The sequence below is a fragment of the Melanaphis sacchari genome, unplaced genomic scaffold (assembly GCF_002803265.2).
Source record: "Melanaphis sacchari strain LSU unplaced genomic scaffold, SCAv2.0 Contig360_pilon_pilon, whole genome shotgun sequence".
In the NCBI taxonomy this organism is placed as follows: domain Eukaryota; kingdom Metazoa; phylum Arthropoda; class Insecta; order Hemiptera; family Aphididae; genus Melanaphis; species Melanaphis sacchari.
In genome coordinates this window covers 1-16,566 of record NW_020271223.1, presented here as the reverse complement: position 1 = coordinate 16,566, position 16,566 = coordinate 1, and the positions used below count along the sequence as shown (strand labels likewise).

Sequence of the window (16,566 nt, the reverse complement as noted above, 5' to 3'; positions counted from 1 at the left end):
CCAAGCCGCACAATTATACGCTGAAAGATATCCCAATAGATATCAACCAGCGCATAATTATTTTTTAAGGCTCGAAAACCAGATCCGAACTTATGGTTCATTTGGAAATAGAGGTAATCGTCGTCAAATACCACAAGCACAGGCTGAAGTTAACGAAGAAACTGAAATACAAGTATTGGCATATGTTCAAATTAACCCACGATCATCCATACGTCATGTTGCAAATGAAGTTGGAATTAACCCACGCAAGGTACATTCAATTTAAAAAAAATTTAAAATACGCCCCTATAAACCGGATTTAGTTCACCATCTTCGAGCTGGAGATAGTGAACGTAGATTATTATTTATTGCATGGGTACTAGTAAAAATTGAAGATAATCCTCAATTTTTAAAGTATGTTCTTTGGACAGATGAAAGTAAATTTACCAATAATGGCGTGATAAATAAACAAAATAACCGTTTTTGGGCAAGTAATAATCCACATTGGGCTCTTGAAACTAATTTCCAAACAGTGTGGGGAACAAATGTGTGGTGTAGAATATTAGGAGATTCCATAATAGGGCCCTACTTTTATGACGGAACCCTAAATGGAAGAAGATATTTGGATTTTCTCTCTAACCATTTACCACCAATGTTGGAAAATGTTCCTTTAAATATTCGAGAAAACTTGTTTTTTCAACAAGATGGTGCTCCAGCACATAATGCTATTATTGTTAGACAATACCTCAACGATCAGTTTGGAAATAATTGGATGGGAACAAATGGATCGATACCTTGGCCAGCGCGTTCACCAGATTTGACACCACTTGATTTTTTTCTTTGGGGTCATTTAAAAACTGTAGTTTATGCTGACCCACCAATTAACCTTCAGCATTTAAAACAAAAAATCACCGAAGCATGCTCAAAACTGACCAAGGAACAAATAACGGCAGCTTCTCAAGACGAAGTTAACCGCCGCTTACAATCATGTTTACTTAACAACGGGGAAAACTTCGAACAATTTATTAGGTGATTTGTATTATTTGTAATAATATATTAAAAAATAATTTAAATTAAATTTAAACTTAATTATAAAAATAAAATGTTTAACTTTATTTAAATAACCTATAAACGCATGGATTCCATTTATCTTAGCTATTTCCAACCAAAAATAATAATAAAAAGATAAAACACAGAACATTGCAAAATGTAACAAAAATCTTTTTTGTTTAAACTTAGGATTGCTGTATTTCAGTCAATTTTTGAGATAGGAAAAAAGTTTGTTTATCAAAGTTGCTTAAAAAAAAATAGTTCTATCGAAACCTGGTGTTGAAAATAGGTGTTGCCATTTAAAAAAAATGTAAGTTTTATTGCGCATGCGCTCAATAAAAGAATTAAAAATTCGAAAATGATCACAAAATGTGTATTTTAGTATTCCCTAGCTTCTCGAAAAAACCCCAATTCAATCCAAGGTCGCTGAACAGAAATATTTCGTGTTACCATTTGAGTGAAAAACACTGTATATTTTAATTGTAACGATATTTGTCATATTTTCAAAATAAGTAATTTTCTTAACTTCTTCATGTCAGATCTACACCCCAAAAAAAAAATTCGTTACGATTGGTTTATTATTTGGACGTATACCCCATTGCGGACTATGTGGAAAATATTTTTAAAAATGCCACTGACAATTGAAACTAGATTATTAAAAAATATTAAAAAATTGAATTAGTCTATTAAAAAAATAATATTTCAGATTTTTAGCCACTGGATGTAATTTTAGAGCATTGGCTCAACATTTTATGAGAGGTGAGACAACCGTTGGTAAAATAATTGCAGAAACGACAGAAGCTATTTGGGAGTGTCTACAACCTACCTATTTACCAGTACCAAGTTTAGAGCTATGGAAAAATATTGCTGCACGTTATGATCTCTTATGACAACTATCCTATTGTTTGGGCTCAATCGACGGCAAACACATACGCATAAAACAATTCAATAACACGGGATCAAGAAATTTTAATTAAAAAGGTTTTTTTTCAATACAACTATTTGCTTGTGCAGATGCAGACGGCTGTTTTATCACTGTGTATATTGGAGATTTGGGTAGAAATAGTGATGCAGGTGTGTTTAGATTATCTCGTTTGGGTAGATGGTTAGAAATTGGAGGAATGAACATTCCACAATCAGAACTTTTACCATACGACAACGAAGGTCCCAATTTTTCATCTTATTTTTGTGGGGATGAAGCTTTTCCTTTAAAATCTTATTTGCTACGACCATATCCACAGAAGACTTTAAACGATCAAAAACGAATTTTCAATTACAGATTAAGTAGAGGTAGAAAATCAGTTGAATGCGCCTTTGGAATGATGGTTTCCAAGTTCAGAGTTTTTGAAACACCAATCGCGTGTTCTGAGTCAACTGTAATATCTATTGTAAAATGTGCCTGTGCTCTTCACAATTACATACGTAAAACTGAGGGAAAGTTATATGAATCACAAAACATGAACAAGCAAGATGAAATTAATATTCCCCAGCATTTAGCACAACACCAACAAGCAGTTCATAATTTATCGACAGCAAATTCTGTGCGAGAATATTTATCAAATTATTTTTTAAGACCAGAAGTTTCATTACCGTGGCAGTGGAAATACACAGTTGAACAAAACATTTAGTATCTATTATAATATTAAACATATTTTTAGTTATATACAGTAGCTAATTGATTATCAACATAATTTTGTAAGTGATATAAATAATAACAAGATACCCAATTTGATGTTCCCAAACTTGTTTTTACATTTTTAAAAAATCTTTTTTTACATACTACAATATTAAAATATATCAATAATAATAATTATAATATTTACAATACAAAATAGTTATTTATATTAACACTAAACTGTATCGTTTACTTCTTTAGCAATACTTCCCCAAGCTAGTTGGGTTGACTCACGTTTGCTATATTCGTTTATATTATAATTGTACAAACATGGATATTTTTCTACTGCTTCAACTAATAGTGTATTAAAGACAGGATCTTCTTTTTTCGGCATTTTTAATTAACTACAGATTATGTTGAACAAAAAATATATGAATATAAATAAATAATTATATAAAATATAATTTAAAGTATGATTTTGTTTTATTGATTAGCTTAAAAAAACTTACTTTATTTCAGTACGTGGAAAAATTCTAACCTAACCTTGCGCTGTCAATATCAGCTGAAGATTTTTACTTAACATTAAGTATAGTTTTTTTTTTTGAGAGTATATTTCTAAATGTGTTCCAGTTTGTGATTCCAGGAGTGATGGTTGGTCGATTTTGTTTCAATAGGGGTCCTATTATGCTCCTATGTGAAGTAGTACTGGGGTATGATCAGACGCTGGATCGTTTAGATTTGTAACGTGTGTGATAAAACGATTTGGGATGCTAGAAATGAAGAAGTCAATGGTGTCTGGATGACGATTAGCATGAGTTGGCCAATAAGTCGGAGTGGTGCTTGATAAGAGTTTGAGATTTTTTTGTGTAACAAGGTTGTATAGCGCGCGGCCTCTGGTGTTGGTGGAATTGCTCCAGGTTTGGTGTTTGGCATTGAAATCAGCGCCTATTATATAGCTATGACTGAGAGATTGAAGAAGAATGATGAGTTCAGTTATAGGAAATAGTATTCCTAGGGGGAAGTAACAGGATGCTATAGATATAGGTACCGAGTTTATTTTTAAGGTTGTACTAGCTGATTGAATATTGATGCTCCTATGTGGTGGCAGGGGGAGTGTTCAATTCGGTTGGAGATTATAAGTGCAGCTCCCCCATGCGCCGTTCCGTCTGGGTGATCTGCTCTAATTATTTCATATCCGTATATTTTGAGTATAGAAGATTTTGTAAGATGGGTTTCAGAAATAAGTGCGATTTCGATTTTTTTTTCATTCATTTAGATGTTGGAGAATATCGTTAGTGTTTCATAATAATATGGTAAGTGGTTTTAAGTTATTAGTTGACATTTTTAATGAGTTTATCTATGACAGTGGTAAGTAGAGACACAAGTGGATTGATTAGTGCTTTTAGATAATTTATAAATAAAGATAGTTGAGTTGAGAGGTCTAGGTTTTTATTTGGGTTGTTGGTTTGGGGATGAGGAGAAGATTCTTTATTCAGTGGAGGAAAACTCTGTGAGTACGTTGGACGATGAAGATCTTGATTAATGTCTTTTGAGGTTTGTTGATTATTGTTCCTGGTGTTGTTTTTAGATTGTGCTAACTTTTTTTCAAGTAAATGTGAGTTTGGCACCCTTTATAGTTAGCTGGGTGACTACCGTTGCATAATGCACAGTTAGCAGGGGTGCTCCGGTTCTTAGTGCAATCAATTGATTCGTGTTCTAAGCCACATTTAACACAACGAGAAGTGTGATTGCAGTATTTACGAGTGTGGCCGTACGTCTGGCAACGATGGCATTGAGGAATATCTTTTTTCGGATGGGCAGGTTCAATTTTGACTTTCGTGTAACATAGTGATGTGATTTTAAAAATGTCGGAGTTGGTTGGTCCTGGTTCTAAGTCAATAAAGACAATTGGTAGGGGAGTCTTAGTTAGCTTATGAGTGACAGGCATTATATTTCTGGTGTAAAATCCGTTGTTTAATAGTTCATCTTTAATAGTGGAAATATCGGTAGTAGGATGTAAGTTTCTAATTACTTCACGATAAGGTTTTAATTCTTTTGATTGAAACGAGTGAAAAGAAACGTTATTTTCCTTAAGATATTTGATCACTGTTCTATACGAGTCAAACTATATGTTTGTAGTTTAAGATCTTTTGTAGAGCTTTTACAATCGAATCCAGAGGAGTCGGTTAATTCTTTTATTTTAATGCAAAAGTAGTTGAAATTTAATTGCGCTTGTATAAATATAGGAGGTGGCTTCGAAGTTTGATTGGTTTTTCCCGAGATTTGCTGAGTTGTGTTGTCCATTGGGTCGTCTTCAATAATGGGTGAGATCGGGGCAAATCTATTTGGTGATATGAATATATTTGGATCGGTTGTTTTTGAGACAGGTGATATTTCATTAGGAGATCTGATACGTTTGTTGTTTGATTCAACTGTTGTAAAAAAACATATCAACAATATTATGAGTGGTCTACTACTGTAGACCGCGCGACTTACTAAGTTGTATTTTTTCTAAATTTGTAAAATTCTTATTTTTTTTTGTAATTAGGTACATTTGTTTTTAATATTTTTAATTTCAACGAAACATAAACAGTATGTAAAAATATATGTATACGTAAACATTTTAATGCATTTTGAAGGTATATAATAATAAGTAATAACAGTAATAATTATACATAAATTGTGTCTTCACGAAAAAAAGACGTGTGGATTCAACGCTTGACCCATCTATTGTTGAAAATTGGGTTAATGAGTTATCAAGTTGTGATGAAATGAGTGAAATGGATGATGAAAGTGATAATGAAGAAATTGATACTACTCAAAAAAGTGATCACGAATCAGAATCGGAGTAGGATATATCGGAAAATGAAACAAATGAAAATGTAAACGATGTTCAGAATAATAACTTTTATTTGAGAAAAGACAAAACCACCAAATGGAAGAAAAATAAACCAAATATGCAAATTTGATAACGTTCCCATAATATTATTACACATTTACTTGGTCCTAAACAAAATGCACGTAACGCCAAATTTGAAATTGATTGTTTAAAATTATTTATAAACGAAAATGTAATTCGTTTAATCACCATTTCGATAAATATATACATTGAAGGTATAAAAGCAAATTTCCAACGTGAATTTGACGCTAGATTGACTGATGAGAGAGAAATTAATTAATTTATTGGAATTTTATTTTTGATTGGGGCTTTAAGGTCTGCGAGAAAAATACTCATCAAATTTGGGATAATTCTAGAGGTAGTGGAGTTGAAGCATGTTATTTAGTAATGAGTGAAAAACGTTTCAGATTTTTAATTAGATGTATCCGTTTTGATGACATAAATAATAGAAATGACAGAAGAGCAATCGACAAATTAGCACCTATAAGAGAAGTATTTGAATACTTTATTGCGAATTTTCAAAATAATTTTATAGCAAGTGAATATCTAACGGTGGATGAACAATTATTAGCGTTTCGAGGTCGTTGTTCATTCAAACAATACATTCCAAGCAAACCGGCCAAGTAGGGATTAAAAATTTTTGCGTTAGTTGATGCCAAAACAGCTTATATAATTAATCTTGAAGCTTATGTAGGTACTCAACCCGAAGGGCCATATGAATGTAAAAATTCTGGTGAAAATATTGTTCTTAGACTTGTACAACCAGTAGAAGGAAGTAACAGAAATATTACTGCTGACAACTGGTTTACAAGTTTTCCACTAATAAAAAAATTAAAACACAATAAAAAATTAATATATACAGGCACTATAAGAAAAAATAAAAGAGAGCTACCGTCAGAATTTTTACCAAATAAAAATAGAGAAATGCAAAGCTCGATTTTTGGATTTCAAGAAGATTATACATTAGTGTCATATTGTCCCAAAAAAAATAAAGCTGTATTAGTTGTGTCAAGTATAAACAATGACGACACTAGGGTGGTCCTTATTTTTTTTTTTTAAATTTAGTCGGGCTACCAATGGAATTTGTTCAAGACCATAAAAAAATGAATTGTGTAAAGTTTCGTAATAATTGGTTAACCCTAAGGCGTGACTCAAGAGGGTTGAATTTAAAATAAGGGTGCTTTTTGATTTTTTTTAAATTTTAGCCTAAAATATTTAAGATAGGCAAAAAAATACAATAACAAAATATTTTTTAAATTCTATATCCTATAAAAGTTGTTACTTGTACTTTTTTCAATCAACTACTCATTCGCCCACAAAATAACAAAAATCGTTTTTAGTATATTTCATATGTTTAGTTCATACAAATGTACTTCGTGTTCACAAATTTAACCACGTCATAACCACATAAAATTTTTTAATAGCTTTTAAAATATAGTCCAATGTTAAACTGGCTAATGCAAATGCTTCATATTAATATACATTAATTAATTAATGGAAAACTGTGTGATATTAAGTATACATGTTTTAACACGTCTATACTGGCGTCTATTCGTACCTACTCGCATTATCAACATTGATCACGCGTTTTTTTTTTTTTTATTACATCCACGCCGGATACCACGGTTGACATGTATTTTTCAAATATTATATGTGTCTTAATAGGTCTATTAGACACGTCATTACAGGTTTTAGCTACATTATTTGTATATTTATATTATTTTTTTTTTACTATGTATAAATAACATTTATATTGTTATGGATCAGTTTATAATTGTCAATGCATCTTTAACAAACAGTCGCATTGATTTTAATTTTAATTTTAAAAATGGAAAGTAAAGTTAATATTCGTAAACGTATTTATTTAACTGGTAATAGCTCTCATCAACTTGTTGGATGTAAGTTACCATCAAACAAACAAGTTTTATCGGTCTTATTTTTTAACATTCGAGAAGTCAAGTTAAGCGTACGTGAAAGTGCGCGGTTAGTGATAGACGAAACATTAATTTTTTGGCAAAAAGCTCGAATACCTACGAGGGAGGTTCGTAATTGTGTACCACAGCTAGAAGAGTTGTATAATACATGGCGGAGTTTGCAGAAAAATTCGAGTCGCCGAACAAACACTCAGATTAAAAATGAAAATGAGTTTATACAATGTTTTGATGACCTTTTTGATATTGCTCATGTAGATGCATTAGATATAATGACTACTGATATAGACAAACAGTTTTTAAGAAATCAGAGACAAAAAGGTCGTCCAGGAGCATTGATGGGTGTCGTTTGGATAAGTCAAAAAAGAGAATTTAAACACTCTAAAAAATTGGAAGAATCTGAAAAAAAAAGAAAACTTAATGAAAGCAAAATGAAATCTATTTGTAAGTATTTCTTATTTTACTATTTTTGTAATTTGTTGAAAATAGGTACTTTCAATTATAGCTAATATAATAAACAAATACTGTTTAAGTTAAATCTGTGGAACTATATTCTACAAGTGATACGGAAAAAAGTTTGTCTGAAGACTGTACGTGGAGCCAAAATATACAAGATACAACCAACTCTATTGTTATGGAAATTGGTGAAGAATCTTATGAAACAACTACAACTAATAAACGAGGAAGAACACAATTTATCAACGATAAACTTGTAACTGTATTAGATAGATGCAAGGTAAGTGACAGAGATGCAACTCATAATTAATGGCCACGGCTTAGGCATTAGAACATAATGTTGATGATTTAGTAATAAATCGTTCGTCGATTCACCGGGTTCATGAAAAAGTACGAAAACTGCGAGCAGAACAACTACGCTCAAGTTTTAATAATGATTTATTTAATGAATCTGTTGTACATTGGGATGAAAAAATGTTACCTTCATTAACTGGTAAAGATTTAGTGAAAAGACTGCCAGTGCTAATTTCATGTGAAGGACGCGAGAAACTTCTAGGGGTTCCTAAGTTATTGGATGGAACTGGAGAAGAACAGACTGAAAACGTTTTTCAGTTATTAATTAATTGGGGGATTAGTGATTCAGTTGTTGCAGTTTGTTGTGATACTACAGCATCTAATACTGGTCGTTTGAATGGTGCGTGTGTCTTATTAGAGCAACGTCTCAAAAAAGATATGTTATATCTTATGTGCCGTCATCATATCTATGAATTAGTATTGAGGTGTGTATTTGAAGAAAAATTTGGCATTACATCAGGGCCTAATATTCCACTTTTTAAAAAATTTCAAGAATACTGGAGCAAATTAAATACTAATAATTATAACCCGGGCATTGAAGATAGTAGTGTTTGTACGGCTTTATCACACACAAAAAATGATATACTTCAGTTTGCTCTTGATCATTCAATAAAAAAACAATTTCGTGAAGACTATAGGGAACTACTAGAACTTACGATTATTTTTCTCGGAGGAATTCCACATCGTGGAATATCATTTCGTATTCCAGGTGCTTCCCATCATGCTAGGTTGATGGCCAAGGCAATATATTGCCTAAAAATATTCATATTTCGAAACCAATTTAAAATGTCAACACGTCAACAAAAGGCATGTCAAGAAACATGCATTTTTATTATTTCTATTTACATAAAAAGTTGGTTTGGAGCTCATATAGCAATTCAAGCGCCATATCAAGATCTCATGTTTGTTCAGAGTTTAATTGAATATGAAAATATTGATCAAAAAGTTTTCTTTGTCGCATTAAAAAAAATGTGTGGACATCTGTGGTACTTAAGTCCTGAAACAGCAGCACTTGCTTTTTTCGATATAAATGTTCCTTTATTAGAAAAGAAAAAAATGGTAAAAGCACTAAATACAATAATTGACACCGGTGAAAATAATGTTAATCGTTTCATCATTGATATCAAAAACTTGAACTCATTGAAATTTAAATGTATTAGTGATTTTATCAACAGCTCATCATTAAAATTATTTTATCGGTTTAATATTAAAACCGATTTTTTAAATAAAGATCCTGAATTATGGAATAACAATCAGCATTTGATACAAGGTCTTAATAAATTTACTAACTTAAAGTTGTAAACGACGCAGCAGAACGAGGAGTAAAATTGATTAGTGATTTTAATAATTTAATCACTAAAAACGAGGACCAAAAACAATTTTTAATTCAGACCATATATGATTACCGGAAAAGATTTCCTGATGCTAAAAAAAATACACTAAAAAATGATATTTAATTATGTAATTTATGTCTGGTATTTTGTAAATATGTTTTATATTTAATTGCGATGTTTAACTTGATTTACATAAATTCAAATATTATATTAAATTATAAATTATTATTCATTAATTCATTATGTATTGTATTTATGTATGTAAAAAATGTTAAATATAGGCAACACGTTATTTTTATTATTAAATAATACATTATTATATAATAAAAACGAGTATTTGTAATTTTGTGGGCGAATGAGTAGTTGATTGAAAAAAGTACAAGTAACAACTTTTATAGGATATAGAATTTAAAAAATATTTTGTTATTGTATTTTTTTGCCTATCTTAAATAAACCTAACCTTAGGCTAAAATTTAAAAAAAATCAAAAAGCACCCTTATTTTAAATTCAACCCTCTTGAGGCACGCCTTAGGGTAAACCAATTATTACAAAACTTTACACAATTCATTTTTTTTATGGTTTTTAAAAAATGCCATGGGTAGCCCGACTAAATTTAAAAAAAAAAATAAGGACCACCCTAGACGACACAATTGACGAAGAAAATCATGCAAAAAAACCTGAAATGATTAATTTTTATAATAAAACTAAGATCGGTGTTGACTTAGTAGACCAACTATGTGAAAAATACAATGAGGCTAGGAATACTCGTAGATGGCCAATGGTAATTTTTATGATCTACTGAACATATCTACTTTAAATGCTATTTGTTATATACAAAGCAAACAATTTAAATTCAAAAATGTCAAGAAGCCAATTTATTCAAAATATTGCATGGGAATTAATGAAACCTCAAATGGAGTATAGATCAACGATTACTTAACTATCAGTAGAATTAAGACCACGTGCACTTCTAGGTATCGAAGAGCCTTCAATTTCAATAATACCAGAAAATCTTCCAAATTAAGTGGGTCGATGTTATGTATGTCCACGAAATAAAAATAAATCAACCAGAAGATATTGTGGCCAATGCCGAAAATATGCGTGTAAAGTGCATATGAAGGATATTTGTGTAAATTGTTTAAATGAATAAATTGTTTTTATAATACTTGGAATTTTTTTTTTTTTATATATATATAGAATATTTCGTAAATTAAAAGAAAAGTATGAATTAATAATTATTTTTATTTATCTTTACACTATTATAATATTTGTATAAATATGTTATTATTATTAATATATATACTGGGTCATTACATGTTATTTCATATGTGCTATAAAATTCGTTAAAGGACCATGAAAGGAATAAAAGTCATATTTTTTAATTTTAATGAAATCAAATAATGCATGAAAAATAAAAATGTTCGGTGGTCTCAAAATTTTTATCTGACCATAGCTCCCCCGTAAATTGATCAGTTTTGTTTTACGTGTGACGTCACTGGTGCGCCGCCGCCGCGCGTCGCTGCCGTCTCCGATCATCACAGTCCACACTCCGCGCCACGCTGCGACGCAAATAATAGTATTATTTTTACTATTAATGCATGATAATAATTACTAGTGTACACAGTACACACGAATATCAGTATTTGCATTATATAATATTACACACGGACACGGACGACGTACTACTTTATACTGGTTAGTGGTTTTATACTTCTAATAGGTAGGTAGGTACTAGGAAAGAATAAAATTTAAATATTACCATAAAGACTTTAGTTTTTTATAATAGCAATATTTTATAATTAATGTTGTGATATTTTGTGTTTTTTATTTGTAATTGAGTTTACATTATGTCTATATAATTATAGCTTATAATATAATATATTATAGAAAACATTAATTAATTTTTATTTTATATGATGTTACTCTGGGAGTTTGTTGTTTTCTTTGAAGCCAACGTAATTTCCATTATTTTCTGGATATTTTTTTCGAATCGCTTTCACTACACATGCTGGAATACATATTCGATTACCTGTAGAAATTATTACAATTTACTGGTCCGCAAATAATTCATTAAAACAACCTATATAAACAAAATATTTTTTAATTATTATAATATACCTTTGCCTATTGATGACCATGAGTTTATCCAGTGAATAAATTGTTTATAGCATATAAATCTCCAAGTTTTATTCTGGGGACATGGACTTGAAAGCATGTTTTTCTTGTTACTGTTACGAGCTTTAATAATCATTTGATGCCTGGTGATGTTGAGAATTTCCTCGTCCATAATAACTTTTCGAAAAGATGGAATGTTAGTTATACAATTTTTTTTACCATGCAATTTAATCAAATTGTCAAATTCGAAACAACAAACACATTCTTTATCAGTTGTCATATTTCTTGCATAAACACCAATCTTTGATTTCCTTTCTTGTTCTTTCGTTGCAACTAATCGCCACTAACGGATTAACCGATATTGTTTCTAACGTTGTTTCATCAATATCTTGTAGAGTAGGTTCAAAACAATAAGGCTGTAAACTCATTTTTCCAATTCACTTTTAAATAATATACAATATAACAATTTATACACGATGGTCACAAATATGCACTGTAGGGAGCGTTATTGATGACACGCCGACGACTAGCAACGACGCTTATTGACTGTGTGTAATATAATATTATTATCTGTGTTTATTTTCGTAACGCCAGTTTTACAAAATATATTTTTAGAACGTTGTTTACTTTAATTGATACAATTATTCATAGTTAATTTCAATTTGTTTGATCATAATTCATAATATATTACTCTATTGGTAAAAATAATCTTGAAGTAATTTTTATCATAATTTAGGTTTAAAAATGCCTCTCTGTTCGGCTTATGGATGCTCTGAAAGTGATGAAAGTTCGAAACGTTTACATTTCTACAGATTTCCAAATCGTGAAAAATCACCAAACAGACACAAAAAATGGATAGATTTTTGTAAACGAAAAAACTTTAGGCCATCCAAAAATTCTAGGTTGTGTTCCAAACATTTTAAACTTGAAGACTTTAATCAATCTGATGTTCTTAGAAAAAAATTGATGCCTAATACTAAAGTCAGAATTAATTTAAATTCTGGAGTAATACCCACTTTACGATCCGAAACAATTGATTTATTACCAAGTAAACGTGATTTAAGAGTAAAACGTAGGTATTACACAGAGACTGCAAGTTTGATTCAATCAAGTACACCAGAAAAATCGATGCTAGTAGAAAACTATGATGGGATTAATTTTAGTGACACTAGTTTAGATACAGATATTTTAGATGAACAAATTAATCCAAATGATAAGAGTGTACAGTGTGAAATTGGAAAAGATATTTATACAAATTTAGAAGTAAATGATGATTTATCATTCGATTTATCAGAATCCAGTGATGAATCTTGTTCTTCAGATAGTGAAGCTGATATTAACTGTAGTTCAAGTAGTAAAAATAATAGATTATCATTAACTACAACAAATAATTTTGAAAATAATTCTTGTTTCATTGTGTTTTGGAACTGTCTATTAGAACTTTTTACACACTGTCGCCAATGTAGTGGCAAAGTTACATCAAAACAATATTTTATTCAAGGTGCGCTACTTTCAGTTTCTACACTGTGTGAAAATGGTCATGGATTACAATGGTATTCTCAGCCGAAAGTTAACAAAAGACCGGAAGGAAATATTTTGATAGGTAGTGCTCTTACATTATCTGGAATTTTGTTTAATCAGTTCAAAGCATTTTGTACAGCTATAAAACTTTCAATGTTTACCCGTCCGGTGTTTGATAAAATTATCAATATAAATACGTGTACCCTGTTGTATGTCATCAATGGCAAGAACACAAAAATGCAAATATTAATAGTATTATGTCTTCTGAGTTACCTATTTGGCTGGCAGGGGACGGTCAATTCGACTCGCCTGGATTTTGTGCAAAATACTGTACATACTCTGTAATGGATATTCACTCTGGCAAAATTATGGATTTTAAATTGGTTCAAAAGGGCCAAATAAAAGGTGACCTAGAAAGACAAGCTTGTGAACAACTACTAACAGAGTTAAAAAATGTATATAATTGTGAAATTGAATTGTTACTTACAGATAGACACAAAGGAATTCGTAAATATATACGAACACAACATCCAAAAATTATGCACGAATTTGATATATGGCATTTGAGTAAAAGCTTGATGAAGAGATTTAAACCATTGGAAAAAAAGTATTCTGATGCATTTTTATGGAAGTCTTCAATAAACAACCATCTTTGGTGGTCTGCCCAAACATGTGAAGGAAATGGAAAATTGTTAGTCGATAAATTTATTTCTGTATTATATCACATTTCTAATAAGCATGAATGGGTTGAAGATGGTAATAAAAAACAATGTCAACACGAAAAATTAACAGAAAATGAAATTAGATCAAAATTATGGTTAAATCCAGATAGTGAGTCATACTATGCTTTGAAGAAAATCATTATGTCAAAAGATTTACTAAAGGACTTGGAACATGCAAAGAACTTCGTGCACACTGGTCGATTAGAGTCATACCATAACTTACGTTTAAAATATATGCCAAAAAGAATTCATTTAAAGTATAAAGGTATGCACATGAGAAGTATGATTGCCATTATAGACCATAATCATAATATAAATAAAAAGGAATTGGGTGACAAAATGGTATATTCAAAACCTGCTGGACGATATGTTTTAAAAACCAAATATGAACATGGTAATGACGAGTGGCGTCATATACTTATGTCAGAAATAAAAAAAAAAATGAAAGAAATAACACTAACAATAACAGAATTTGAGACTGTAGCAATACCTCAAACAATAGCACCTCAACCAAAACCAAACTATGAAGATTTAATGAAAACGAAATATTCAAGATTTTCTCGTAAATAATTAAGTTTTTTAAAAATAAGTTAATTTTCTATTTTTGATATACCTACTATATCATATTACAAAGGTATGTAAAAAATAAGTTTAAGCTTAGAAATAATATTAGAAAATAAAATTATATGTAAGTAAAATGTATTTTTCATTGTTAACTAAGTATCGGCAACTTGGGCCATTTTTTATCATTACGTATATATTATTTGATAAATGAAGATTAAAATATATAAAACAGGAAAACAGCATAAAAATCTCGATATAATATAATATAATAATGTATCTTAATTGTATATACGTGTATCAATAAACCTATTATTATTTCATATTTGTTTAAGTGTTTCTTAGATAAATATTATTTCAAATTGATTACTAACTGTGTGTCTGTGTAGTGCCGCGTGCCCGTAAGTAATATACGTATTATAACAGTGTGGTGGTTGACGGGCGGCGCACCAGTGACGTCACACGTAAAACAAAACTGATGAATTTACGTTGAACCTGTGGTCAGATAAAAATTTTGAAACTACCGAAACTTTTTATTTTCCACGCACTATTTGATTTTGTTATAATAAAAAAAATGATTTTTTTGTTTCATAGTCCTTTAATTATACTTCATATCAATATTATGTAATTTAGTTATCAAGAGGAAATGTTTACCAAGAGAAATAAGCATCAAAACTAATATACACTATAATTTTCCATAATGAAATCACAGTTATAATACCTATATTTGTTCGACGATAACTGGTAAAAAAATATAAAAATACATTTTAATTTTGTTTCGGGTTTTTTGTAAACATGTCAATTTAAGATATCTATAGTTTCAGACCGATTGGATAGTAATTGGGTAAGTAGTTCTAAAAATAAAAATGTCATGAAAGAAATTATGATAATTTCACTATAAACAAGATAACTATATTTTCTTCAAATATTTATAGATTATTTTGGATATTTCAATGCTCATATGACTCTTTATATGCATACAAGTAATTTACATTGTAAATATAAACAAAAATAATTAAAATTAATTGAATTGGTTAAAAATTAAAATGGTCTACAAATGTAGACCACGCGCCTAAATGAGTGACAATATACCTCGCGCCTAACGAAGGGTTAAAATTATGCAGAATCGTAAATAAATATACATATAAAATGTGCGAAGTCGTATATGTATATCAGTGGCTATTAAAATTAACACTATTCCAGAAATTTTGCGAAATCGTTCTCCATCGGGATTTTCAATGGTAATCGCTTGAAAAATTGAGCACTCGATTCGACTTAAACTTTTTTGCGTATTGAACAGCACAACGCCTTCGACGTCAGGAGGTATGACAACCCGTCGTTTCGGAGTGTATTTATTTATTTTCCATATTCAAAAGCACCGGGCGAGCTACTGGAAATGCATTCAATTGCCCAGTCAGGTATCGACATTTACCGTACCGGGCGATGACTAATAGCTAGTCGTTAGACATTTAATTACCATTTCGGAATGTATTTATTTATTTTCCATGCACAAAAGCACAGGGCAAGCTACGGGACAAGGTGTATTACACCTGTAAATTTAATGAAATGACTGACCACTAAACGCTCGAATTGGGCTTATATATACTTATATCTTATAATATAAAACCAAAACGAGCTTCCCGAAAAATCCGCCAGAACGCGGGCACTTTAGTGTCCCGGCCAATCGAAAAATTCCGTTTTTTTTCTTCCAGTCGTCGTGTCCCATATCTCCCCGTCGTTATCGTTTCTCCAACGGCCGTCGTTATCGGTTCGGTTATCGCTCATTTGCTCATCACTCATTATTATTGTTTTTGTATACCGTTTTTTCCGCTTTTCGCCCGGTTTTCCGGCCTTTCGAGACCTCTTTCCGTCGCGTTCTCGACGCTATAGCCCGGAGCGGGTCTTTTTCGTCCGGTCCGCGCGTCTCCGGATTTCGTTCGCGTCCGGAAAACGCGTTCTCCGGTCGGTCGTCGTATCGTCAATACCGTAAAATGGGGTAACTCCGGACAAAATTTACTATTTTTTTTTA

At 30.8% G+C, this 16,566-nt stretch overlaps 3 protein-coding genes and 1 pseudogene across 3 annotated transcripts in view; 3 read left to right on the top strand and 1 right to left on the bottom strand.

The window, feature by feature from the left end:
* The window catches only part of LOC112596862, a 6,856-nt gene extending 5,844 nt beyond the window's left edge, over positions 1–1,012 (top strand). Inside the window, exons 2-3 of the mRNA XM_025342682.1 lie at positions 6–254; positions 681–1,012. Of these exons, the coding sequence (XP_025198467.1) occupies positions 6–254; positions 681–1,012 (581 nt within the window). The remainder of the gene's footprint in view (positions 1–5; positions 255–680) is intronic.
* Positions 1,013–1,398: 386 nt separating this feature from the next.
* Positions 1,399–2,657, top strand: LOC112596861 (protein ALP1-like). Its single transcript, XM_025342681.1, has 3 exons — positions 1,399–1,451; positions 1,736–1,902; positions 2,011–2,657. The coding sequence occupies exons 1-3, from the start codon at positions 1,399–1,401 to the stop codon at positions 2,655–2,657; spliced, it is 867 nt and encodes a 288-aa protein (XP_025198466.1).
* Positions 2,658–11,537: 8,880 nt separating this feature from the next.
* LOC112596860 lies at positions 11,538–12,161 on the bottom strand (annotated as a pseudogene).
* A 316-nt stretch (positions 12,162–12,477) lies between these two features.
* Positions 12,478–14,546, top strand: LOC112596859. The gene is made up of 3 exons (XM_025342680.1): positions 12,478–13,084; positions 13,172–13,409; positions 13,508–14,546. Exons 1-3 carry the CDS (start codon positions 12,478–12,480, stop codon positions 14,544–14,546), a joined length of 1,884 nt encoding a protein of 627 aa, XP_025198465.1.
* The last annotated feature ends 2,020 nt before the right edge of the window (positions 14,547–16,566 follow it).

What these genes read in the sequence shown, in the direction of transcription:
- LOC112596861 (XM_025342681.1), top strand. Translation starts at nt 1,399, where the DNA reads ATGTGTATTTTAGTATTCCCTAGCTTCTCGAAAAAACCCCAATTCAAT. An exon ending in AAACCCCAATTCAATCCAAG is followed by an intron (nt 1,452 to 1,735) that starts GTCGCTGAACAG and finishes ATAATATTTCAG; the next exon opens with ATTTTTAGCCACTGGATGTA. An exon ending in ATGGAAAAATATTGCTGCAC is followed by an intron (nt 1,903 to 2,010) that starts GTTATGATCTCT and finishes TTAATTAAAAAG; the next exon opens with GTTTTTTTTCAATACAACTA.
- LOC112596859 (XM_025342680.1), top strand. Translation starts at nt 12,478, where the DNA reads ATGCCTCTCTGTTCGGCTTATGGATGCTCTGAAAGTGATGAAAGTTCG. An exon ending in TGATATTAACTGTAGTTCAA is followed by an intron (nt 13,085 to 13,171) that starts GTAGTAAAAATA and finishes ACTGTCTATTAG; the next exon opens with AACTTTTTACACACTGTCGC. An exon ending in ACAGCTATAAAACTTTCAAT is followed by an intron (nt 13,410 to 13,507) that starts GTTTACCCGTCC and finishes AAATATTAATAG; the next exon opens with TATTATGTCTTCTGAGTTAC.